Below are 25,967 nucleotides of genomic sequence, written 5' to 3' on the forward strand. Positions count from 1 at the left end.
CTGCTCCGCCTCGCCCCGCTGCCGCTGCCGCTGCGCCCGGCGCCCAAGGACGAGGCGCCTGCCCGCGCCTGGCCAGGCTCTCCCGGGCACCGGGCATCTGCCATGGACCTGCATAGCTGGCCGGGCCGCTCCGGCGGGCGCGCGCCCCTCTAGGAGGAACCATTTTGCCTGCCTGCCGCCTCCCCCCCCCCCCCTTCGCTGAATCGCCCGGTCCGGCCGAGACGGGATGGCGCACCCGGGCTGAGCGCCTCGAGGGGACGCACGGACAGACGGACGGACGGAGCCTGCCAGCGCAGAAGGCGCCCCCTCGCCGGATCGCAGCCCTCTCCCTCCTCCTCCTCCTCCTCTTCCCCTCTTCCTCCTTCTCCCCCCTCCCTCTCCCTCTCCCCCCCCCTTCTCCCCTTCCGATGGAGAGCGGCGCGGGCAGCCGCGCGCTCCAGCCGGGCTAAGCGGGTGGGGGGGCACTTCTCCGTTCGATGCCGAATCCCCCACGATGGTGAAGTATGAACGTGCCACACCATGAAGCTCTTGTGGCAGGCAACTGCGCACCACGCCTGGAATGCCGCCCCGCTTGCCGTAGTCTACCTCGTGGCGCAAACGTGGCTGGCGTGCGCAGTGGCGGCCGTGGCCGGGCCCCAGAGCTGCCCCTCCGTGTGCTCCTGCAGTAACCAGTTCAGCAAGGTGGTGTGCACGCGGCGAGGGCTCTCCGAGGTGCCCCAGGGCATCCCCTCCAACACGCGCTACCTGAACCTCATGGAGAACAACATCAAGATGATCCAGGCGGACACCTTCCGCCACCTGCACCACCTGGAGGTGCTGCAGCTGGGCAGGAACGCCATCCGCCAGGTGGAGGTGGGGGCCTTCAACGGCCTGGCCAGCCTCAACACCCTGGAGCTCTTCGACAACTGGCTGACGGTGGTGCCCAGCGGGGCCTTTGAGTACCTCTCCAAGCTGCGCGAGCTCTGGCTGCGCAACAACCCCATCGAGAGCATCTCCTCCTACGCCTTCAACCGCGTCCCCTCCCTCATGCGCCTGGACCTGGGCGAGCTCAAGAAGCTCAAGTACATCTCGGAGGGGGCGTTCGAGGGATTGTACAACTTGAAGTACCTGAACCTGGGGATGTGCAACATTAAGGATATGCCCAACCTCACCCCGCTGGTGGGCCTGGAGGAGCTGGAGATGTCGGGGAACAACTTCCCTGCCATCCAGCCCGGCTCCTTCTATGGCTTGAAGTCGCTCAAAAAGCTGTGGATTATGAGCTCCCAGATCAGCCTGATTGAGCGCAACGCCTTCGACGACCTGACGGCGCTGGTGGAGCTCAACCTGGCCCACAACAACCTCTCCTCTCTGCCCCACGACCTTTTTGCCCCCCTGAGGTACCTGGTGGAGCTGCACTTGCACCACAACCCCTGGAGTTGCGACTGCGACATCCTGTGGCTCTCCTGGTGGCTGCGGGAGTACATCCCCACCAACTCCACCTGCTGCGGGCGCTGCCATGCGCCCATGCACATGCGCGGGAAGTTCCTGGTGGAGGTGGACCAGACGGCTTTCCAGTGCTCGGCCCCCTTCATCATGGATGCCCCCCGGGATCTAAACATCTCCGAAGGGAGGGTGGCCGAGCTCAAGTGCCGCACGCCTTCCATGTCCTCCGTCAGGTGGTTGCTGCCCAACGGGACCGTGCTGAGCCACGCGTCCAACCACCCCAGGATCTCCGTCCTCAACGACGGCACCTTGAACTTCTCCCAGGTTTTCCTGACGGACACGGGGGTCTACACTTGCATGGTCACCAACGTGGCGGGGAACTCCAACGCCTCGGCCTACCTCAACGTGAGCACGGCCGAGCTCAACACTTCCAACTACAGCTTCTTCACCACCGTGACGGTGGAGACCACAGAGACGTCGCCCGAGAACATCTTCCCCAAGTTCACCAAGCCGGTGCCGACCACGTCCACGGGCTACCAGCCGGCGTACACCACCACCACCACTGTGCTCATCCAGACCACCAAGGCGCCCAAGACGGACCCCGCCTCGGACAACCACAACGACAAGATGCAGACCAGCCTGGACGAGGTGATGAGAACCACCAAGATCATAATTGGCTGCTTTGTGGCCGTGACGCTGCTGGCGGCGGCCATGTTGATTGTCTTTTACAAACTTCGCAAAAGGCACCAGCAGCGCAGCACCGTGGCAGCCGCCAGGACTGTGGAAATAATACAGGTGGACGAGGACATGCCGGCCTCCTCGGCCTCGGCGGCGGCGGCGGCTGCCCCCACTGCTACGTCGGGGGTATCAGGTGAGGGGGCAGTTGTACTGCCGGCTATTCATGACCACATTAACTACAACACTTACAAACCTTCACACGGGGCCCACTGGACAGAAAACTGCTTGGGGAACTCTCTCCACCCCACGGTCACTACTATTGCCGAACCTTATATAATTCAGACCCACCCCAAGGAGAAAGTGCAGGAAACGCAAATCTGACTCCTCCCCCCTCCTCAAGAAATTATTAAAAAAAAAAATTGCAATAGAATGCACAAACAGAAACAGACATCAACTTTTGTACAGAGAGGTGGGGGCGGGGGGACAGTTTTTTTCTCCTCTTGTATATGCTTATATATTAAGTCTATGGGCTGAGATAAGAGAAGCAGATTATATTAAAAAAAAATGTAAAGAACCCCCCCCCCCCTATTTTCTAACTTGTAAGTTCTATTTAAAGGGAGGCAGCAACTACAAACAACCCCCCCCCCCGTGCGCCCAATCCCCCAAACAGCAGCAACAAAAAGGAGAGTCAGAAATTGCCATTGTGACTTCCTGGAATAAGATCTATTTAAAGCGAAAGAAAGAAGGAAAAGGCAACAGTGAAGATAAAAAAGAAAACCACAGAACCAGGGACTAGCAGGGGGTGGGATTTGTCCTTTTTAGAAGATGTTACTTAGAATGCAGTAAAAACAAACCCGTTTCTATAGAGACACTCTTTTCTTAAAGCCCTGGAAAAAGAAAACTCCCCGTATTTACAGAGCTATCTTACTTACAGGAAAAAAAAAAGGGGGGGGAGCGCACCAAGAGTTTGTACTGTGCCAAAATGTTACAAATGCAATAAAAAGGTCATTTTTTAAAAAGAAAAAAACAGCAGCAGCAACAGAAGGACAATTATCATAAGGGAACGAAATACTTGTATTATCAAACTGCAAAAAAATCTAAACCAGCAAGAGCCTGCCCCTCCTCCTCCCAGCGAGGGTGTGGTGGACGTGGGGCCGAGCATGCGGGGGGTGGGGGGCGACCCCTGAGGAAGCGATGGGCCGAGGGTGGGGGGCCCCTTGGCGTGCCGCCCCCTCCTCACCCGCGGCTGGGAGGAGGAAGAGCTGCTTTGCGCCCAAGCAGGCCGCCTGGTGCCTTGCCACTGCACCACATTCCTGCGGTGGTTCTGTTTAACCCTCTGTGCGCAGGGTCCAGTGCGCAAAAACAGCTTTTTCGGGGGTGGGGGCGGGGGGGCGGCGAGGGGAAGAGAAGAGCAGGAGGACGTCTTGTGCGGCCGCCTGGAGGACAACCTCGCATCAGCCTCGTGCGCCGCGATGGGTGCTTGCGTGTCGGCTACCCTGTGGGCAATTTGACATATGATTGTAGAACCATGAACCAATTTTGTGCTTTTCGTTCCTTTCCCCCCTGAAGGTGGAAGTGAGGGGCGGGCGGGGGGGGGGGCGAGGGCTGCTCCTCCCTCCTCCGTGTGGGGCTGGGCTCTGGCTGCGAGGGAGCGAGTGAAGGGCACATTCCTCAGCCCTCGTCCTCCTCGCCCACTTCTCAAAAGGCAAGCGGAATGCCACAGGAGGGAACGGGCAAAACTGGCATCCTCCGGGCAAGGAGTGCGGTTTGGAGAATGGTGCTGCCCCCCACGTCCCCCCACCCTGCCTGCCCTCCGCCAAAAAAAAATCCCCCTGTCCTTTAGGAGGGGAGAGGAATGTGCAAACGGGACCGGGCACCATCGGATTCTTCTCTGTGCCCAGGATCCCACCAGGGGCTTCCCATGACTTTGGTTGCTCGTTTCTGCTGGAGATTTGATCAAAGAGGTTGCAATCTACGGGGGGGGGGGGTGTTGGGGGGGCAGCAGAGAGGGCAACAACAACCCAAAAGCCAGAATTATCTGACTGTAACTCTGAGACAAGTGTATTTTTGTATTTTAATAAATATTGTTAACGTTTTTAATAATGCAATGTCCCTAAAGGGTTATGCTGAATGCCCAGACCAAGGGAGGGGAGGGGGGAGAGGGAGAATTAAAACCACAACCGCATTTCCAAAGGTTTTGGGGACCCAAAAACTGGCCTGCAAAGCTGGAATTGAGGTGGGCAATTTGGGGACGGGGCAAAATGGGAAGCCTAAAAGGTTCATTTCAAAAAGCAAAAAGGAAAAAAAGTATTTAATATTTTTTAAACTGTCAAGTAACCTTTCCTGGAATTAAATAAAACCACTTCAAGTGCTAGAACCAGCCACTGGCGTCCCGTCTATTACTAGAGCAGCGGCTGGGAGGGGGGGCACAGGGCCCCCTGCAGGTATTATTGCGTCCCCTTTTAAGGGGAGATGGGGCAGGACCCCAAATTAAGGACATCAGCCCCTCCCCCAGCAACTGAAGCCCCTCTGTGTTACTGTGGGGTTGGGGGGTGTATTGTGCAGCAGCAGCATGGACTACCTTGGTTCAGCTAGGAGCTTGTGGGGAGTCTGGACAGGAGATGGGGGAGGCCAGGACAAGCCGTGGCTGCCCAGGCCACCCAATTCTATGAAGGGGTTTCAGTTGCCCAGCTGTGAGTACCCAGACCCCATCAGCAGCCCATTGTGCAGGCAGCCCTGCTTGCCTCTTAGGCCAAAGCCTGCTCTCCAGCCACCTCCACAACAAAGGGGATGGGGGGGCTGCACAGGAGCACCCCCCCATCCCTGCCGGATGGCTCCCAAGGCAGGCCAAGGCAGGCCGCCATCGCAGCAGGGACTGGGAAGGGGGCTTTGCAGAGCTGGCAAAGAGCAGCAACGCCAGGAGGAGGAGGAAGGAGGGGTGGCTTTGGCCCAGGGGGCGAGGCAAGGACAGGGTGCCCTAGAAGGTGACCCAGGGACAGGTGTGGAAGGGGGGCTGGGCGCTCTGCTCTTCAGAGAGCCGTGGGAACAGAGCCCCCCCCCCGAAAGGGCACTGCAAATGTCTCCCTTTTCTGAACGACACCCATTCAAAGATTCTGCTCCTTCTGCCGGGACCCTCCCCGTTTAAGAGCGGGGAGCAAAGCAACCCCAAAAGTGAAGAGGTTCTGTCATGGGGCCACCCGATTTACAGGCTTCCCGGTTTAAAATCTCAGTTTGCCATCCAGCAGGAAAGTGGGTGGGCAGGGCAGCCTCCGGGGAAGAAAGCAGTGCCAGGAAAAATGCCCTTCAGAGAAAGGCTTTGCCAGCTGAAGGGGTACAGCTCCCCTCGCCTGGCTCTGCCGGCCCGGCCACAGCTGAAGGCCACCCCAGGCTCCTTCAGGGACAGCGGCAGGCCAGTCTATCAGGACCCCTGTGCCTCAGGGTCTGCTTTCGCGATGCAGCTGGAGCGGGTGGGGGGTATATACCAAGCCCAGCAGCTCTCCCGCTGCTCAGACCCCTCTGGGGGTGGCACACAGGCAGGGTCCGCTGCTGCCCCTGCCCTTCTCTTTGCAGTGCCATGGAATAATTAAGCGCTGCGCCAGTTGTTTGCCCCCCCTCCCCGCCTGCCAAACAGGGTCACTCGCGGGAGCACCAGGCGCAGCTGCCGGGGCCTCCACCCCCTCCACCCCCAGGAGCAGAACCAAGCTTGCTCTCTGGCGCACCCTGTTTCCTGCGAGCCAAGGTGCGAGGCAACTCGATCGGACTCCGGAGAGCTGGGAGCCTTTCTATGAAAACATATGTCTGATTTTATCTGTAGTGCCGGCTTTTATCGCTGGCAACCATCGGCTAATGAAACTCGGCTCGGTGCTTGCTTGCTCCGATCCGGCTGCAGCTCAGCCACAAACCTCGGGGCTCCGTGCTCCCCATCCATCCCTCCCCCTCCCCCTCCGCCACGTGCCACCCCCTCCCCTTAATCTCCTGGAACCATTTAATATGCATGGCAAGAGAAAAAGGACAAGGCCACAATGGTAGCGCGGCAGCGGCAGCAGCAATTGGACTGCAGTGCTTAGATTTTAATTTTGCCTTCATATTAAAAGCAAATAACGCAGCCAATTGTAGGACTAAAAAGGGGGGGGGGTGGCGAAACACACACAAAGCCAAGGTCTTTTTTTCTGCCTTTTCAAAGTTGACTCTGCGGCTGACAGTCAGTGCTTGAGTTGGGGGGGGGGAGGTGGGGAGGCAGAGAGCCCCGCTGGCTGCCCAGAAAGTGTTGCTCCGTGGCCGGCCGGCACTCTGGCTGGCAGCAGCCTCGCTGGGAAGGGGTGGGAGAAGGAGACCAAGGAGGGCTGGCCCTTGCCACCTGTCAGCTCGGAGCAGGGCTGCCAGCTGGGAGCAGGGAGGCAAGACATGGGGCAGAGGGAGGCTTCAAATGGGTGGGGAGAAAGAAAAGGGAGCCCTTTGCAGGGGACGTCTTGTGATGTGGGCTCACAGAGCTTCCTGCCCACAGCGGAGAGGCAAGTCAGGTGGGTCAGAGGCCTTTGTCCAGGAGGGGCCCAAGTGAGCCACACTGGGCCCCAAAGGCCTTCTGTCTGACCCAGAGAAGGACTGTGGGGGTAAGGGCGAGAGGAAGGCCAGTGGAGATGGGTGGCAGAGGTGGGAAGATGGATGCAGGGAACGCGGGCAGCCTTACAGGTACCACTCGTTTTGGCGGAGGGCCGCCTTCCTAGGACAGCCCCTTCCTCGCCTATCCCAATTGATCATGACCAAGCCGAGCGGTTCACAATTCCCAAAGCAAAACACGCCGATAAAAATCTCAAAAACCGCACACCGAAATCGCTAGTAATTATTATAATCCGCATTCCTAAAGCAGTAAAACAAACGAGGCCAGGGCAAAACTAGCTGCGCTCCGGATTAACACCTGAAATGTTCAAACAGGCAATTAGTTCAGAGCAGAAATGGCAGGAGCGCCGTTCGTCCGAGGGGGTGGGGTGGTTCCCCTCCTACGCAATCTGCTCCCCAGCCCTAACAAAGCCTGATCCACAAGGGGGGGGGGGAGGAGGGAGCCCCCAAGGGAATCCCTCCAGACCCAGCTCTAGATTGGGGGAGATGGGGTGGGCACAAGCACCCTAACCTCTAAGGGTGGCTCAAGGCGGCCACACAGTGTGGGGACAAGGGGAAGGCGGCATTTTACCCCCTTGCCCCCTTCTCTGTGAAGTAATTGACCACAGAATATGCTTCCCCTTCTTTCCCCCTTGAAATCATCGTTCTCCGCCCAAGAGGGAGGCCTCCCCCTCTCCGTGTTCCCATCTCTCTATACCTCCGCTGGGTACCTGTATCTTTTAGGCACCGGGCAAACTTCCTTCTATCCACACGTGTAATATACCTAGAAGCTTATACCTGATGCGCTTATATGTGTTTCCTGGCGCTGTTTGGGTTGGGTTTCATATGGAAATTTAAAATGCCCAAACGCCCACCTGTCCTCCTGACAAGAGAGTCAAATGCCTGTTTTGGAACAGAGTGAGTGGACTGGAGAGAAGGACTCTAGGGGGCTCCCCCTCCTTTTAAAATAATGTGAGTTTCAGGGCACCCATGTGCTGAGTGGTGTGCCCCCCCCATACCACACTGCTTCCCAGCAACTGAGCAGCTATGCCAATCCCCAAGCACTTACAAACTACGAGATCCCCAGGGACTGCCAGCCTATCAGGGATGCTTGAGCTGAGATTCCTGCGTTTCAGAGGGTTGGGCTAAATGACCCTCAGGGTCCCTTCCTCCTCCAAAATTCTGTGATTCTACCTGGGAGGCTTCTAGGCTGCCCAGTCTCTGAAGCGAGCATCTCTTGTCCCGGGGTGGGGATGGCAGAGGGAGGGAGTAGGCAGAAATGGAAGCCTCCTGTGACTATTTCTGACAAAGGTTGTAACAGGGACAAATCACAGCCCCCCACTGCCGACCCCCATCCACACTGGCTGATGCAGCAAACAGGCGACTTTGTCATCAGGTGCCTGTGACATGGCCAAGCCATTTGCAGCCTCTCCCACTGGGCTTCTGGTCCCCGTGGAAAGAAAGGTCATGCGAGGTCAAGGCCAATGTTCCCAGCGGTTGTTGGTCAGTCAGATGGCCTGGCCATCCCTTGTTGGCCTACCCCATGCGATCCAAAAGGCATTGCCTCTAAGAACATAAGGAAATTATTGTATTTTAATAAGTTGTTGGAAGCCGCCCAGAGTGGCTGATGGGTGGGGTAGAAATAAATTATTATTATTATTATTATTATTATTATTATTATTATTATTAAAGCCCTGCTAGATCTGGCCCATCACCCAGGGAGTCCACTCTCCCAAATGGCCATGGAAAGCCCACAAGCAGAACCTGAGAACAACAACCATCTCCCCTCTTGAAGTTTCCACCAGCTGGTATTGAAAACTACTACTACTACTAATTTTATTATCTATACCAGGGGTCAGCAGACTTTTTCAGCAGGACGCCGGTCCACTGTCCCTCAGACCTTACGGGGGGCTGGAGTATATTTTGAAAAAAGAAAGAAAGAAAACGAACGAATTCCTATGCCCCACAAATAATCCAGAGATGCATTTTAAATAAAAGGACACATTATCCTCATGTAAAAACATGCCGATTCCCAGACCGTCCGTGGGCCGGATTGAGAAGGCGATTGGGCCACATCCGGCTCTGGGCCTTAGGTTGCCTACCCATGTTCTATACACTGCCCATCGGGGTATACTTCTGACCACGGCGGCAGAGCAGAGCCCTCCTGGCTAGCAGCCACTCCATGAATTTCTCCCATCATCTCTCAAAGCCACTCAAGTTGGTGACCCCCCTGCCTCCTCAGGGAGTGAGTTCCCTAGTTCAACTCTGCGCTGTGCGAAGGGGTCCTTCCTTCTGCCTTCCCTGCGTCTTCCAGCATTCAGCTTCACGCCCACGAATTCTAGTGCAGTGAGAAAAGGGCAGCTTCCCTCTCCCCTTTCTCCACACTGGGGCACCGTCGGCATCAAGCGACCGGCTGCAACCCCAAGTTCTCACTCCTGATCTTTCCCTGCCAGCTCAGGCGCCAGGGAAGGACATGGGAAGTTCAGATTCACTCGGTTTGGAGAGGTCCTCCCACTCTCTTGTTGTATTAACAGCCCTGCTCACTCCTAACCCTGGATCAGGTATGAGCAAGATTAAAAGCCCAGCTTCCCCACACTCCTCCCTTTGGAGAAATGTGCTTTTCTTCCTCCTCTCTGCTTCCTGTTACCTAACCAGTTCCTGATCCACAAGAGGCCCTCCCCTCTTATTACTCAGGAGCCTCCTCGGGGCTCTTAAGGTAGAAGAGGCCCCCACAGGCCCCCGTGGGGCTCTGTTCCTTTTCCCTTATTGAAGGCGCCTGGGCTCTTGGCCAGCCGGCCACCTTGTGCAAAAGATTTTCCGGGTTTGCTTGCTGTTATTCACGGAGCAACATCAATAGGCCTTCAGAGCACAGGCAAAGAGGCAAAGAGGGAGAGGCAGATTTATCAGCCACCTCAGGAGCTGATAGAAAGGATGTGGGAGCAAAACGGGGAGGAGGAACGGCAGCCGAGAGCAGAAATGGGCTTGAAGCAAAGGCAGGGTAATGAGAATGGTGGGCCTGGAGAGGGATCTGAAGGGAGCAGGAGAGGCAGAAAGATCCTGAGAAGATCAGTTATGGATGGAGAGAAGGAAGGAAGGAAGGAAGGAAGGAAGGAAGGAAGGAAGGAAGGAAGGGGGAGCAGTGGTGGCCTTGCTGTTTAGAGCCCTGGAAGTCAGTGTGCTTCACAGGCAGAGACATTTCTCTCTCGCCGCACCTGACCCAGCAGCCTGGCTGCGCCTTTTGTGAAGAGAACAGGGACCTCTCCTCCTGGTCCTCTTCACACGGTTCTGCCCTCTCCTCTCCCCATGACGCTTTGTTCTTCTCAACTAATGCTTTGGGAGAGAGACAGCGAGAGAGTCAATGGGCTGGGAGGTGAAGGCCTGGGCCCCGGCAGATGAAGGAGAGGGTGGCCTGGAAGGCTGGACTCAGACAAAATGACCAGCGGAGGGGAAGGAGGGTCAGCAAGGCAGGACAGCCACCTGCAACTGTCTGAAGAGTTGAAATAAGATGGAGCCAAGGTCTTTTCTTTTCCTGCAGACTGTAGGAGGACCTGAACCCAGAGGTTCAAATTTCAGGAAAAAGGGATTTAGAATAAACAATGGTAAGGGTGCCTTGGCGGTACAAGCCCTCTCCTCTCAACTCGTCTAAAAGAAATATGGCAAGGGGAGGGCAGAGAGCGAGGGAGTGGGCAAGGGAGTTGGCGGAGGGAGGGAGGGAAGGAACGTACCTTTTTGCACACAGTTAAGTAATTTATTTATGCGCCATTCTGCTGCCCATAGGGCACTTGGAGCAGTTTCACAACATAAAGAACGAAAATGTACACGTTGGAAACCCTCCCATAAATAAACTAAAAAGCAGCAATTTAAAATGTTACACAAACGCTGGTGGTGGAGAAGCTTTAAACGTTAAAGGACGGTTGGAAGATAAAAGTGGTCAGCTGACAGCAGGAAAAGGCCAGAGAGGGAACCTAAAGGATCTCTACAGAGAAGGGCATAGGGAGCCACCACTAAAAAGGCCCTGTCCTTCACACTGATGCCCCTGCCCGCCTGAGAGGATGGCACAGAGAGCAAGACCTCTGGAGCTGATCTGAAGGCACAGGCAAGTCCATATGGGGAGAGATCTGTCTTTAAAGGAAGCAGGCCCTGGGCCACTGAAGGCAGGGGCGGGGAGCCTTCGGCCTGGCAGGGGTCCCCACTTGGTCCCCAGTAGCCTTCCTCACAAGCCCTGCCCACCTGCCCCACACCTGATGTGACATGAGTCATGGGGCAGAACCCACACGGGCTACTAAGGAACCACCAAGAGATTAGAGAGGACTAAATACCTTCATTGAGCGGTGGCTTCAAGGCAAAGCCTTTCATGCTCCTGGAGCAAGGCGCACTGCCACTGGCCACCAGCAAAGCTGTTTTCGACCACTTAGGAAAGCTGTTTTCGCAGCCCACCTGTTAGCCATCGTGTGTCAGGTTTTCCCACCCACCTGTCAGAGCTGGCTTGAGGGCGCAGGGAAGAGATCAAGACCTGTCCCTCTGGGGCAAAGTGGCTTTCCACCCATGGCTTGGGGGCTTTAAAGTGGGAGGCCAGCCGTTTAAACTGAGCCGGGGGGGGGGGGGGAGGCAGACTACATGCTCTGATCAAAGGGGTGCAGAAGAAAGTCTGGCTGCTGCATGGGGGGGGGGGGGATTCCAAGCTGTTTTTAAAGCCCTTGCTAGAGAGCATGGCAGGAGCCTAGCTGGGAAGGACTGAAAACAGAGATGAATTTAGGCAGAGGCCTTGAGTGTCTTCTCTGGCGTAGGGTCTCTTGGCCACCTCCTAGGCACCTAGGGGGACAGCGAAGGGTTGATGAGGAGGCCCCCTACCTGCTCCTTCAGGGGGAAGGAAACCCCACCTCTGTCAGGCTGCCAGAGTAACTGACCCACCCCCCTCCACCCCCCTCTGAGGTTCTCCAGCCCCATCTGGTCTTGCACTGACCCAGACTGAACGTTTATGCTGCTCCCCTGGGATCAGAAGGGCTGGGGTGAGGACGTCCACATGCGGACGACCCCTTAGCACAGACTCCCGAGGGCTTTCCTGCAGCCGCTCAAAAGCACAGGAGGCAAGATGGAGCCTTGTGGCCCTCGCCTGGCCTTGGAGCGGAGCCCCAGCCTCTCAGCAAAACCGCCGGGGAAGGTGCACGGAGGCAGCGAGCCTGACGGAACCACTCAGAGTGAGGGCAAGGGAGACCCAGGGGAACCTGGGCAGGAGCAGGAGCTGTGGGCTTGCCAAAGCACCAGGAGGCGGGCTGGGGCAGCGCCATTACTAGAAGAAGACGTCCCTGCTGGGGCTTGCCATTCCCCTGCCCCCTGGGCATCACCCGCAGCCTCCTGTCCTTCTCCCTTTGCATGCTAGGCATCCGGGGGAGACGGAGGTGGGTTCTCCACTCCTTCTCGGTCGTCAAACGTCACCCACAATGGTTTTTTGGGGAAAGTATAGCCCGCTGTTCTTACGACTGCCAGCCCTTTGCCAGAAAGTCCCAGGGCAGGTTCCACTGATATAAAAGACAGCATTGAAAACAGTTTAAAGCAGCTTGCAATTAAAGTGGGTCATCTATATGCTGGCTGGCAGGGGTGGGGTGGGAAGAGAGGGGGCTCACCTTCCCTCAAAGCTCCCCCCATGATGGCAGGGAGAGAAGGGGCCTTGCCAAGCCGGGAGTCAACGCCTACACACACCGGAAGCCAGGACCCAAGGAGTTTTGTTGCTCCCTCTCCAGTCCAGGCATTCTGATGCAGGGACAAAAGCCAGCCGGGCCTCTGTGCTTCCAGATCTGCCTGAGCCACAGAGATTCTTCCTCCAACGAGAGAGAAGAGCCAGAGGAGGCCTAGGGAGGTGATGGGCTCTCCATCTTTGGAGGCTTTTAGGCAGATATTGGAGGGCCCTCTGACGTGGATGCCTGAGCTGAGAGTCCTGCGCTGCAGGGGGTTGGAGGAGAGGACCCTTGAAACCCTTCCTCTGCTTGGAGGGGAGGGGGCCCAGAAGGGCTGGCGGGGAGAGAGAGACTTCTCCACTTCCCCAAGGTGGCCTTCAGCCTGAGCCGTTCCTGCCAAGCCTGGGGATACGGCTAGGAGGCAGCTGTTTTTTTGGGGGGGCAGAGGGCCCTGGGGCAGGCGCTGCCCTCCCTTTGTATGGCTAAGGAGAAACGGAGAGGCTCTGCTTGCCTGGGGCTTCCAGCCCTCAAGGGAGCCCAAGGCAGGGCCCTCTCTTTCCCCTGCGGCAAGACTCACTCCGAGCCAAAAACCGGACCTTGACTTGGAAGCAAAGAACGGCCCTGCAGCCTGCGTGAGACCAGGGGGGCTGGAGAACAAGCGTCCCCCCCTTCTAACAACTCTCTTTTTGAACTTCTTAATTTTGTTGCCATGGTACCAACCCAGAGAGCAGCCTTTGGAAACAAAAGCTTCTCAGTTCAACGGGTCCAAGTGACGCGAGTTGAACTGGATGGAGCCATTCACACAACTGCGCCGCAGGCCACAGAACCTGCCGGCCTCTGCCTCCTCTCCCTCCTCCTCCTGGAGGCTGCAGCTTCTTGGGCACAAGGTGGAGAAAAGTAGAAAGGCCTCCGAAAAAGCCTGGCTTCATGGCAAGTGGGGTCTCCCAGGGATCGGGGCCTGTGCCTTTGAACTCCTTCCTAAACCCTCTGGAGTTCAGGGTGAGCACTGAGGCAGCCAAGGGAGCGGATTATATCAAATTGTTCAGGGCACTTAAGACAAAAAGGGGTTTCCAGGAGCTCCGAAAGGATCCCTCCAAACTGGAACGAATGCACTGCCTGGAGAGAGAAAGCAGGCCTAACAAGGCCAAAGGCAGCCGAGGTCAAACGAGGAAGATGTGTTGGTGGGATCTGGTAAATCCTGCAGAGACAGGCGTATGCGAAGTAACGGGGCCCCTCAGGGCTCTTGAGGCCAAATTCAATTGTTCTCCTGCAAGGACACAAAATGGCGACCCCAGGTCTACTCAAAAGAAGGGGATGCGCCAAGCTCAGGGTCCAACCACAGGCTCCCTTGCGCCCACCTGGGCGGATCTGAACATTTCTCCCTCCCCAAGCAGCAACTAGGAAGGGCGAGGATGAAGGAACATGCAGGGAGGCAAAAAGAGGACTCTCCTTCCTTGGAGGTTCTTAGGCAGAGGCTGGAGGGCCACCTGTCAGGGACGGTTCATCTGCGAGTCCTGCATTGCAGGGGTTGGACTAGAACAGGACCCTGGGGGTCCCTTCCAAGAGAGGAACTCTCTGAAAGAGGAGGAAAATGGAGGGGAAACGCTAGACCAAGGAAGCTGAACGTTGGGAGGCTCAACTATGAAATCCAGGAGGCAGGGATGGTCACCAACTTGGGTGGCTTTAGAAGAGGATTGGACCAATTCATGGAGGAGGAGGGGGCTCTGGAGGGCTTCCTGGTTGGAGGTCACCTGCTTCTGCAGGAAACGAGCAGAGGGGAGAGGGCTGCTTGTGGGCTCCCCAGGGGCCTCTGGGTGACCACTGACCAGATGAGCCATTGGGCTGATCCAGCTGGAGGGCTTTTCTGATAGTCATGGTCTCTGGCTAGCAATTCCCTGCCCAATTCCCTGTATCTGCAAAATCCCAAACAATTCCTGGGTGCCCATTTGCAGCCAGGGAGAAGACCCGTGTGTGACCCGGAACGCCACCCACTCCCACGGTATCGTTCCGAGAGGGCGAGCAATAAACCCACCCAATTCATTACTTCCATAGCCCTGTCGACGTAACACGGCACTTTAATTAGTAGCAATATAAATATTAATACGCGGATGCTAACCAACTCACTGTTTCACATGCTAGCTGCTAAAAGACCAAGCCTCTAAATAATGAGCTTGCACATTTCTCTTTCAAAACAGAGTACAGTGCTAATGAGTTACTAATTAGCGCCAGGCCCCCTTCGCTCCCCAGAACGCTGCAAGGGCTCCTTTGCCCGACTCCTTTGCCACAGAGCAGGCCCAGGACGGGGGAGCGCCAGAGCCCCTGGCAGGCCCAGCTAGGATATGGGGTCCACAGTCTCACAGAACGGTCAAGTTAGAAGGGACCCAAGCGGTCATTTAGTCCAGCCCCCTGCAATGCAGGAATTGCAGCTGAGTGGGAGGAGGCCTGCCCGCAGGAGCGCCGGCAGGTTGGCAAAGGCGGGCAGGATGCAGGAGCGCAGCAGAACTAGGACAGCAGAGATGGACAAAAGAGGCCAGACTCTCCCCCACCTAATTTAAAACAAAAACCAGGCCCGTTTGTTTTCAAGCCGGCCTTCCTTCAGGTTTTGCAGGCGGTGTGGGAGAGGCAGAGGAAGCTGGCAAGAGCTTTCCTCCCGCAGCTGGTATACCTGCCGTTTGCCATCCTGGCCTCTCCCTGGATCCCAATCTCTGCCACAGAACATCTGCTGCAAAACAGGCTTGACTCAGTCCTGGGTCTAAGAACATCCTCAAACCTCGGCTTCCGAGAATGTGTGGGGTGGCAAATGAATGGCAGCTGCTGGGCCATCTTGCTGAAGCCACAGCAGGGCTGGGGGGGGGGGGGCAGGGAAATGCCAGTGCCGGACGGTGGTGGTTCAGCGGCTTCCGACCCCCCCCCCCACCAGCTGAAGGATGCCAAGTCAGCATCTACCGGCATTTGCATAAGAGACACCAGAGGCAGAGCCTGACATTTCTTGGCATGGGATGAAAATTGGGAGGGGAGGCTCCGAACAGATCTCCAGAGATCCCAGTGGAGCCAGAGGTGGGCTCCCTCCCAGGGACTCCCAGCCACATCTTCCCCTGGCTCAGGCCAACGAGTGTAGCAGGACCCAAGCAAAACCAGGCAGGTGGGGGGCTGCCACCCCCAATATCCTAGCAGACCAGCAGCAGCCGCTCTCCAGGGAAGGAGGGAAGAGATGGAGAGAGAGAGGCTGTAACTCTGCGGATGCGAGGATCTCTCCTCCGGCACTGCAGGTTTCTTCCCAGCTCGCAGTCGCCCTCTGAGCTTTTTTTAGGGGTCGCATAGCCCTTGTGTAGCCCCAATATCTTTCCAGTGATCGCTCCAGCTCACAACAGCTCAAAAGCGCACCCCTCTCTGTCTGCGATGAAATTGGAAGTTGGCACCCTTTGCACTCCAAGGAAGGGCTCAGCCCCCGAGTTACAGCCTCTCTGGGGCAGGGAGGGCTGGCCACGCTCCTCCCCACTCCCAACCTGTGTCCGTAGAACCCGAGGCTCGGCTCCTGCAAAAGAAGGCAGCCCTTTTTGAGAGCAGGAGGCAAAGCACCAGCTGCTCGGCTTCAGCGGAGCGCAGAGGGGAGGCATTTTGGCAGTCCGGGGGGGGGGGGGCGGCGCATGTGTGCATGGGCAAAGGCTGCTCCTTTCTGCAAGCAGCTTCCTGGAAAGGCGCATGTGCCGGCCCCGGGGCAGGGCCCTGCTTCAGCTGCCTTCCCTGCTGTGGCAGACACCCCTGCCGTGCCCCCTTCCTGGGCTTGGGCCCTCTGGAAAGAAAGGAACTGCACGCTGTGTCTCCATTCCTCTTGTCTGCAGATGGAAGACCCTTTAGGCCCCAGGAGCTTCTTTGTGGGGCCACACAGCGTGACAGCAGCCCCAGTGCCATGCACGGCGCCCATCTCAGTTCTCTCTCAATGCCTTGTGCCCTCCAGGCTGCCAAGGGTGGCTTCTGAGAGTGCGGGGGGGCAGGGGGGTGATGAGGGATCCCGCAGGGCAGAGAGGCTTCAGGAAAAGGCTGAGCCTTTAACAGTTCTCTCCGTGACTGGCAGAAGCAGAGGACATTATGCAAAATAAGCAATATGTGCAAATCTGCCCCATTTGCATAAACTATACAGGTCAAAAATTCCAGCTTGAGTTAGCAGAGAAACTGGGCTCTGCTTGAGGAGGCACTTTTCAGAGGCCGAAGGCAGAGCCAAATTGGGCTTGTCCTTTTTTACCTTTTCAAATGGACAATGAGGGCGGGGGGGGGGCAGAGGTGCAGCCCCACAAGACAGTTAAGGGGGCACTCTGCAAACAAGCGCCGGGTGGAGGAAAGCAGGCCCCAAATTTGCAGGGTCTGCACAGCCATGGAGCCTGTACAGCCGTGGCTTCATAGCTGCCTTTATGAGGAGCCAGGGCGCAGGAGGAGAGCAGCACCCATCTCCCCTCGGTTCCTGATCTGATTTCGGCAGAGGGTGCTGAGCCTGTCCCCCCTTCCTGCCCCCACCCCACCAGCGCCAGCGCTGAGTTAGTCACAGGCATGCCTGTCATTTTACCTGCTGAGTGAGTCAGCTGCCAGAGCTGGGAGAAAATGTTTTCAAAGTAAAATTCCCGCTCCTCCCCCTAGGCTAAGGAAATGAGAAGAAGCTTTGGGGCTCCAAGCAAGCTCCCCATCTCCTCTCAGCACCCATTGCCTCTCCGGCGGGGTGCGCGGTCGGCCGACGAATGGGCGGCTCAGCAGCATAAACCAGGTGGCACCGGAAAATGTGGGTGAGGAATCCAAGGCGGAGGCAGGGGGTGCTCCCCACCCCTTAAGCCCACCAGAAATTGGCCCCTCTTTATTCTGCAGGCAGGACTTTGTTTCAGCCTTCATCCTGCCCGTGCCAGTCTTGGCAGGCAGAGAAGGGGGCTCCTTGCACATGGCAAGGCGGCAGCAGCCCTTGCCATGCTGTGGTTTCACTTCAGCCAGGGTGGCAGAGAGAGGAGGGGAGCAGGAACCAGAAGGAAGGCAGTTGGTGGGGGACATCGCCTCTGCACCCCCTCCCGGATCCCCACTGCTCTCCCCCCCAAGGGTGCTGCACAGCTGCCCTTTGAGGTTTTGACTGGGTGGTGGAGAGGCAAGAGGAGAGGGGAGCCTTCTGGGCTCCCCAGGGCTAAAGCGCAGCATGTGGGGCCCTTGGCTAGCTGGGCTCAGAGAAGCACAAGGAAAACTTCATTAGTGCTTGCTGTTTGCATTCCCTCTCCCCACAACAGCAGCAGCAGCAGCAGCAGCAGGACTCAAACGTGTGTGTGTGTGTTGTTATATATATTTATATATATATATAATCTCACCACCACCACCTCCTAAGGCACAGAACTGCCACAGATGCTGATGAAAGGGGAAGGGTCAGGAGGCAGGAAACGCTCAGAGGGCACACCCCCAGCGCTCGGGGCGTGGGGAGGGCTCTCCTTTGCTCTTGAAAAGTCCAAGTTAACTCACCCCCCAGTGGAGAACGGGGGAGGCATAGGGCCTTGGGGACGGCGGGGGGCAGAGCGACGAAAACAACGTGAAATGAAGCAAGCCCCCCCCCCCCCCCGCAGCTGAACTCACTGCTGCTTTTTGCTGATGAGGACTTAGCTGAGCTCTGGCTCCATTGATGGGTGAAACGTCAGGAGATGTTGGGATCAAAACAAGGCAGAGATTCCCCGGGAGGAAAGAGGCAGCCGGGAGATGGGAGAGTGGCAGCCGGGAGCTGCTCTGGCAGCGGGGCCCAGCGCTGACCTTCGGGGCTCAGGCACAACGCCCTCCCCGCCCCCCACAGCTACCGGGGTCCAGGCCCCACTGCAGTCCTGCTTCCCCAAGGCTGAGGGGCCAGCCGGGCGCCTCAACAGGAAGCCTGCAAGCCGTAGGGGATCCTTCCGGGTCCGGATCCTGCTGGAAACACACAGCCTCTTTCTCTGCAGGAAAGCTGGCTTTCCTTGGGATCCAGCACTTGCTCGGGGCAGCCAAGCGCAGGCACCGGAGGAGACCGAGAACAGGGCCAGCTCAGAGCCGAGGGAAGGAAGAGAAGGGGGCCGCTCCCTGGAGGCGCGCAGGGAAGAGAGAGCAGGAAAGGCAGCAGAAGGGCAAATAACAGAGTGGGCCAAAGGCTTCCAGGCCAGCAAGAGACCTCCTGGACCACTGAAGCAGAAGATCCTGGAGATCTGGGCCCTCCTGCTCTAGTGGATCACAAGCGGAACATCAGCTGGCCGTGCAATGCAGAAGCAAAAAAAAAAGCCAGGATGGCCTGCGACTGTTTTAGTGGGAGCCCAGTGCCCAGGGCACCAATGGTGCCACTCTGCTCTGGGCAGGCCATGGCATTTTAGGAAGGATCACGTGGTGCGTTATCTAGAGCAGGTGGGCCAGGAGAGTGGCGAGGGGTCCTATGAGGCCTGGTTGAAAGAGGTGGGCAAGTTTAGAGAAGGGTCAGGAGGAACACGAAAGGACTCTTCATACATCTCCAGGGCTGGCAGTCTGTCTGTCTGTCTTGCAGGGGGTGGACCAGGCTGGTGGCCAGGGACCAGGGCTGCAGCTAAACAGGGCCCAGCGCCCAGAGTTGCCGGAAAGTGGGTCAGACTGAGTTGGGGACAGCAGAAGAGGCCTCTTCTTCTTCCCTGGGGCTGGACAGACACCTGACAGAGACCCAGCAGTCACATCCTGCATTGCAGATTCTGCCTTGAGACGGGGGGACTGGGTGAGCTCCCGGATCCCTTCCAATTCCATGGATAGCTGTCAGGCCCAGCAACCTGGATCCTGTCGCTCGACCCTGCCTTCCCCTGCATCAGGTTTGGTCCAGCTGAGTTACAGGTGGAGCACAATGGCATGGCACTCACATCACCAAAACTGAACGTGAAAAAGTTCTTGGCCTCCCCTTTCTCATTCAACACACTCAGTGTGTGTGCAAGCTGCGCTTTCCTGCCCATGACTAGAACAGTGACTATATGCTGCCCCCTCTGACAGAGGCAGGGTGCCCCCCAGCGCCAGTTGCGGAGTGGGCAGAGCACTGCTGGGCCCCTGGATAGCCGAGGTCTCCCCCTGCCCTCAACCTTCTCAATGGAGGCCAAGTTCTGCCTGGAGAATTGCTCCTCCCGAGACCACAGAAAGCCTCCCCCCACCCAAGTCCATTTCAGGACACCCTCCACTGCCCAAATGTTGCCACTGGGACCCCAGTGGGGGAAACAGGAGAGAATGCAGAAAGCCAAGCCTGGGGACTGGGAGTCGCAGGGTCAGAAGGCAGTGTGGGGACCCTTCAACCAGGGCTTGCAGTTTTAAAATGTAAGGCCGTAAGAAGAGCCTGGCTGGATCAGGCCCACCCAGTCCAGCATCCTGTTCTCACAGGGCCAACCGGATGCCCCAAATGGGAAACCCGCAAGCAAGACCTGAGCACGAGAGCACCTCTCCCCTCCTTTTAGAAGACTTCTGAAGGCAGCCCTCTTAAGGGACGCTTTTAATGTTTAACAGACCACTGTATTTTAATACTTTGTTGGAAGCCGCCGAGTGGCTGGGGAAACCCAGCCAGATGGGCGGGGTATAAATAAATTATTATTATTATTATTATTATTATTATTATTATTATTATTATTATTCCTGCGGTTTCCAGCAACCGGGATTCAGAAACCTCTCTGCTTCCGGCTGCAGAGACAGAGCTTTTCCAACATGGTTAGTAGCCATAGTAGAGTCCTCTCCACTCCTTCAGTTATGCTCCTGGCACTGCTACAGTGAGGAGCTGTGATTCTTCCCCAAGCCCCCTCTGCCAGCGCAGGGAGGTTTGCAGGGAGAGGCCAGCCCCGGAGAGCACAGGTGGCCCTGCCTGCTTCCAGCTGCAGAGGGAGCACCCCAAGACCCGCTCAGGGGTGGCCAAAGAGCCACGCAAGGAGTCTCCTCCTGCTCCTCCTCCTTCTCAGCACCACCTCTGCTCGCCCACGCGGATGAATCATCCCCTGCGATGCCAGCACCACAAACAGCAAGGAGGCTGGAAACAAAGGCTGCTGCTGCTGCTGCCTCCTCCTCCTGCTGCCGCTGCTGCGGCAGGACCCCAGCGGAAGGCAGGACGGCTGGGCCTGGGCCGAGAGTTGGTCAGCTGTGGATAAGTGATTATGTAAGAGGGAGAATGAATATCCCAAGTGCCAAAGCGCCCGCCTTCCTCCTCCTCCTTCTCCTCCTGTTCCCCCCAGCGCTGATGGGCGAGTGGCAGCTCCACCAGCGAGTGAACAGAGAGAGGGTCTCCCTGGGTTCCCGAGGAAAGAGCCGGAGGGAACTTTCCTTCCTGGGACCCAGGTTGGGGGGGGGGGGAGAGAAGGGGACACCCTCCTCTGAAATCTACCAGGCTCAATGGCAGCAACCAGGAAAAAAGGAGCACAGCAGGCCAGGTAAGGCAGTGAGTCCATCAGCGCCATGGTCCAGGGAACGTGGGGCCTGGACAGGCTCAGCAAGGAAGCTGCCAGGTGGGCAGCAGGTGGCGCGGAAAGCCTGGGTCCAGCTCCGTCAGGTGTGACATCTAGGCCAGCATTCTATTATCAGCATTCTATCACAAGGCCTCTTTCGAAAAGGCAGCAGGCGTTAAAATCTGGCCACCCAGGTGTGAAGTCACCTGCCTGGGAATGGCACAAGCAGGGTGACCCAGAAGGTTTTGGGTCCTTCGTGGAGATTTGCAGTGGCTGCTGAGTGATGGAGCCCAACTCCACAAGCTGAAACTTTGTGTGTGTGTGTGTGAGAGAGAGAGAGAGAGAAAGAGAGAGAGATGACATTTACACACACAATCACACACTTTTCGTATTAATCCTTCTCTGCGTGCGCATACACGCAGTCAGCGAGAGAGAGAAAGAAGAGAGACAGACAGACAGAAATGCTGAGCTCCAGCCACTAGGAGTCATTCTCAACAAGCTGCTCTCGAAATGGCTCACCCGGCGCTCCGGGAAAAGATCGGAGCTGCACTGGTGGGTGGCAGGTACCAGGAAGACACCCTGCTTGTGGGCTTCTGGTTGGCCTCCGTGAGAACAGGATACCAGACTAGAGGCCTGATCCAGAAGCCAGACTCTTCCAAATGGCTCTTATAGACTGCGATGGAACATGGCTGGGCGGCACCAGCTCCTCCTGTTCCCCACCACCACCCTGCCAACCCCTCTGGGCAGGCAGCAACAGACCCTAGGAAAATCCTGTGCCAAGTACTTCTGCCCACCCGGCATGCCCCTCCTGCCAATCAATGGAGCAAAGAGCCTACCTTCTACCCCAAACCAATAGCAGGAAAAGCCGCCTAGTTTCCCCATCAAGCCCCCACCCCCAAACTCAGCAAAGCCCCCCAAAAAACTAGGAGGTGAAGTTAGCTGAAAGAGTGCTTTGCGCAGTGCAGAGCCAAGCGGTGCCCCATCCACCCGGTTTGGGGAGGGAGCTCCTCCGCTCCCCCCTCTTCAATTAACGCAGAGCATCCCTTAAACTGCGCCTCAGCCAATCGCAATCTCGCAAGCGGAAAATCGACATTCCACGGACACGCAGCTGGAGGAAATTGAGGGTGGTTCCGATTATGGACCGTCTCCATGTGTGGGGCAGGAGAAACGGTGAGGTTGGGGGGGGGATGACATTCAGCCTGGAGAAAAGGAGACAGGTAGACGTGGAAGGGCAGGGCAGAGAAGAGCAGCTGAGCATCTTGAGGGCTGCCCCATGGAAGATGGGGCAAGCCAGTTTCCAAACCAACGGCTTCAAGTTACAAGGAAGGAGAGTTCGACTGAACATCTGGAGCAGACTCCCTCGGAAGGCGGTGGGCTCTCCTTCCTTGGAGGTTCTTAGGCAGAGGCTGGAGGGCCATCTGTCAGGGATGCTTGAGCTGAGATTCCTGCATTGCAGGGGGTTGGACTAGAGGACCCTCGGGTGAATCGCCCAATGCTACAACTCTATGATTTGATGACCTAGTTCCACAACAACAAGAAAGCTAAGTTGCCTCCGTGCTGAAGAGCCTGGTGTGGAAAGGCTCCTTCCTTTCTTCTGTCTGTTTTTGGCCTGCCTGGGTGGTAAGACAGTGAACAGGACACCCTTGAATGTCTGAATGGAGCACAAGTTTGGGGCCAGGAGGGAGGACAGCAGCTTCTGCTCAGCTCAGCTCTTTCCCAGCCAGGGCTCCTACCGGCTGCGCGGAAAGAATTTCAGAGACGGGAACCTTTTATCCTATGCGGTGCAAGGTGGTAAAAGAATTCTGGGAAATGATATATAATGCATTTTTTAAAATGTTCAAAATAACCTTTGTTTTAAAAACCCAGAAGCTTTTCTATTAGGAATTCTAGGTGCAAAAATACCAAGGGAGCAGAAAAGACTGTTCTGCATGCAATGACAGCTGCACTGATGCTTTTAGCCCAGAGATGGAAGGAAGACAAGGTCCCGACCAGAGAAGAACGGCAGACTGAGCTGACGGATTATGCCAAAATGGCAAAAATGACCGGAAAGGTCAAAAACCAGGAAGACCAAAATTTCAGTAAGGAATGGGAGAAATTTATAGTTTACCTTGGAGACCACTGTAAGCAGCTCAAATCGTTAGCGGGGCTTAAATAACACTTGTAACAAGAACTATGAATACAATGGAGAACTAAAAAATAATAATGGATTATTATAAAAGATGCAGCAGAAAAGGACCAACAATGGAAGTCCAAAGATTGGTGGGAATCTTCTGTTTTGGTGATTAGGATGTGTGGTATGAGTGTAAATTTTAATCTGCAAAACCAAATAAGCAATTTAAAAAAAAAGTATTTCAGAGACAACCCCAAAGCTGATGATGACGAAGAAGCAGAAGCAGCTGAACTGAAGAAAGAGGAGGCCCCTCACCTCATCTTCCCAAATCCAGCTGCAAAACCAGCTGTTATACTGAAGAGGAAGAGGCCTTTCTTAAGAGTGGCCTCTGAGGGTAAGGAAAGGGCACAGAGCCAACGCAGAGAAGGGCAAATTACGGAGACCCGGATGCTGCTGCTGTTACTTTCTGGCCTCGCAGAGATCCCCTCCTCTTCACGCAAGCCTTGAGCAAACTCAGGGTGAAGGATGCTGTGCTTGGGGCTTTCCTCCTCAAGGATACGGAGCCCCCCCCTCGCTGCCCAGGAGTGGGGGGGGGGAGGGAGCTTGGTCTCTGCCCAACTGACCACGTCATCTCAGCCCAGCCAGGCCACCTCGCCTGCCTTTCTGCTGGGTGGCAAAAGGATCTAATTCAGATGGCTGCTTGGATAATCCCCTTAGCAACTGGGTTTTATTTGGGGGGGGGGGTTGGCAGGTTATGATACGGCGGAGCCAGCACACTCTCAAGATGACAAACCTATTAATGCACCGCGATGGCTGGCAAGTGCCACGGCCTCCCCCCGCGTTCAAGGGAGAGAGAAGAGAGCTGATGGGAGTGATCCACGCCAGCTCTCCTCTGCTATTTCTCACCCGAGGGATCCCTTTTGCTTTTCCCCGGGACACGGAAGCCCCATTGGGGGCTTCCTCTGTGCTCTCTAGTGGAAGCAGAAAGGAGGGCCTCTATCACATCGCTATGCGGCGGGTCCGTCTAGAGCAGGGGCCAGCAACCTTTTTCAGCAGGGGGCCGATCCACCTTGTGGGGGGCCGGACTATATTTTGAAAAAAAGAATGAACAAATTCCTATGGCCCACAAATAACCCAGAGATGCATTTTAAACAAAAGCACACATTCTGCTCATGTAAAAACACGATGATTCCCGGACCATTTGCAGGGCGGATGGAGAAGGTGACTGGGCCACATTCGGCCCCCAGGCCTTAGGTTGCCTACCCATGGTCTAGAGCAGTGTTTCTCAACCTTGGGCTTCCAGCTGTTTTGGGACTACAACTCCCATCATCCTTAGCTAGCTGGACCAGTGGCCGGGGATGATGGGAGCTGTAGTACAAAAACAGCTGGGGGGGGGGCAAGGTTGAGAAACATTGGTCTAGAGGCTCCTACGCAGCAGGGAAGCTTTGGGAGAGGGTGGCCACCAATGGAGAAGGCTTTAAACAAATTCCCGAAGGCTGTTGATGGATACAAGCCCTGAGAGCGTTCCTTTGTCTCCATGGCTGGAGGAAGCAAGGCTTCTGAGCAGCCGCTGCGCCAAACTGCCAGAGGGGAGGGGGCTCAGGTCTTGCGTGACGGCTTCCCGCTGGGACATCTGGTTGGCCCCTGTGAGAACAGGATGCTGGACTAGGTAGGCGGCCGAGAAGAGCCAGCTGCAGGCTCTTCTCATGTTCCTACGAAAGGTGGACTGTCCACAGCTCGACAATTCTTGGAGACTGCTTGCGGGTGCCGGGCGGCGGAGGAGGAAGAAGGAGCCTGCCTCGCAGGCTTTCCATGAAAGTGTCAGTCATCACACGACAGCCTGCCTGCGCCAGACGGATCTGTGCCTCCTCCACACCAGCCACCACCATCAACGTGTCTCTAAGGCAGAGGTGGGGGGGGGGGAGAAAGGCCAAGCCAGCATCTGTCCGCCCCCCTCCCGCTTGTCTGGGCTGTCCTAAAGCACTTCCCAGGGAAGTTGGCCACCCCCTCCTTGCAAAGCGCCCCCCCCCAGTAGCTGCCTCCCCAAGAACAGCTCCTGGGGCTGGCTGGAGCCAAAGGACCTTGCCTTCCCCAGTTACCTGAGCCAAGCAGTTGGTGCAAGAAGCCAAACCAATTCTGGGGGGGGGGGGGGAGTGTTATCCAGGCCTGTGCCCTACAAAGCATCACTTCCAAGAACTGCCCCCCCCCACCCTGGGGTAGCGCCAGCCCTCGTTGTTCCCAAGCGACCTCTAGGATGGAAGCCTCCTGCGAGTCCCTAAGAGAGGCAATTAATTTATGGAAAATACGAATGGTGTTTTTGCTAAAAGCTTTTAACTTCCACGGCCCTAAGTGTCTCCATGCTTTTGAATTCTGGTGCTGGAGGAGACTCTTGAGAGTCCCATGGACTGCAAGAAGATCCAACCTCTCCATTCTGAAGGAAATCAGCCCAGAGTGCTCACTGGAAGGACAGATCCTGAAGCTGAGGCTCCAAGACTTTGGCCACCTCATGAGAAGAGAAGACTCCCTGGAAAAGACCCTGATGTTGGGAAAGTTGGAGGGCGCAAGGAGAAGGGGACAACAGAGGACGAGATGGTGGGACAGAGTTCTGGAAGCTACCAGCATGAGGGAGGCGGTGGAAGACAGGAGGGCCTGGCGTGCTCTGGTCCAGGGGGTCACGAAGAGTCGCACACGACTAAATGACTAAACAACAACAAAGTGTGTCCAGTATCTCTGCTGCCTGAGACCTCTGGGTATAGGGCGATATATAAATTCAATAAATTAATAATAATAATAATAATAATAATAATAATAATAATAATGATAATAATGACCAAGAGTGAGACACTTAAGGGCAGGGGCTTAATAGGCTTCATAAAATGCCAAGACATCAGGGGGGGGAGAGTTGCCCTGACTGGACGCTTGACCACTTGCAAAGAAGCACCTGATCTATCTGTCCCTTGCAAGCAACTGACTATCGCCTTTTGGGCTTTGTAGCTGGCAAATAGCATGGCGTCCAAGGCTGCCTCTGGAAGGGTAGGGGGTACTGCAGAGGCCCCCCCCACTTTGTGCTGCTCCTTT

At 56.3% G+C, this 25,967-nt stretch overlaps 2 protein-coding genes across 2 annotated transcripts in view; one reads left to right on the plus strand and one right to left on the minus strand.

The window, feature by feature from the left end:
* SND1 (staphylococcal nuclease and tudor domain containing 1) overlaps nucleotides 1-25,967 on the minus strand; it is a 225,672-nt gene that overhangs the window by 26,286 nt on the left and 173,419 nt on the right. The gene's annotated exons all lie outside the window — the stretch shown is intronic.
* LRRC4 (leucine rich repeat containing 4) lies at nucleotides 47-4,480 on the plus strand. The gene has a single exon (XM_080972061.1). It carries the CDS (start codon nucleotides 520-522, stop codon nucleotides 2,479-2,481), a length of 1,962 nt encoding a protein of 653 aa, XP_080828187.1. The 5' UTR covers nucleotides 47-519; the 3' UTR covers nucleotides 2,482-4,480.

The sequence above is a fragment of the Podarcis pityusensis genome (genome assembly GCF_964106645.2).
Source record: "Podarcis pityusensis genome assembly, chromosome: 10".
In the NCBI taxonomy this organism is placed as follows: domain Eukaryota; kingdom Metazoa; phylum Chordata; class Lepidosauria; order Squamata; family Lacertidae; genus Podarcis; species Podarcis pityusensis.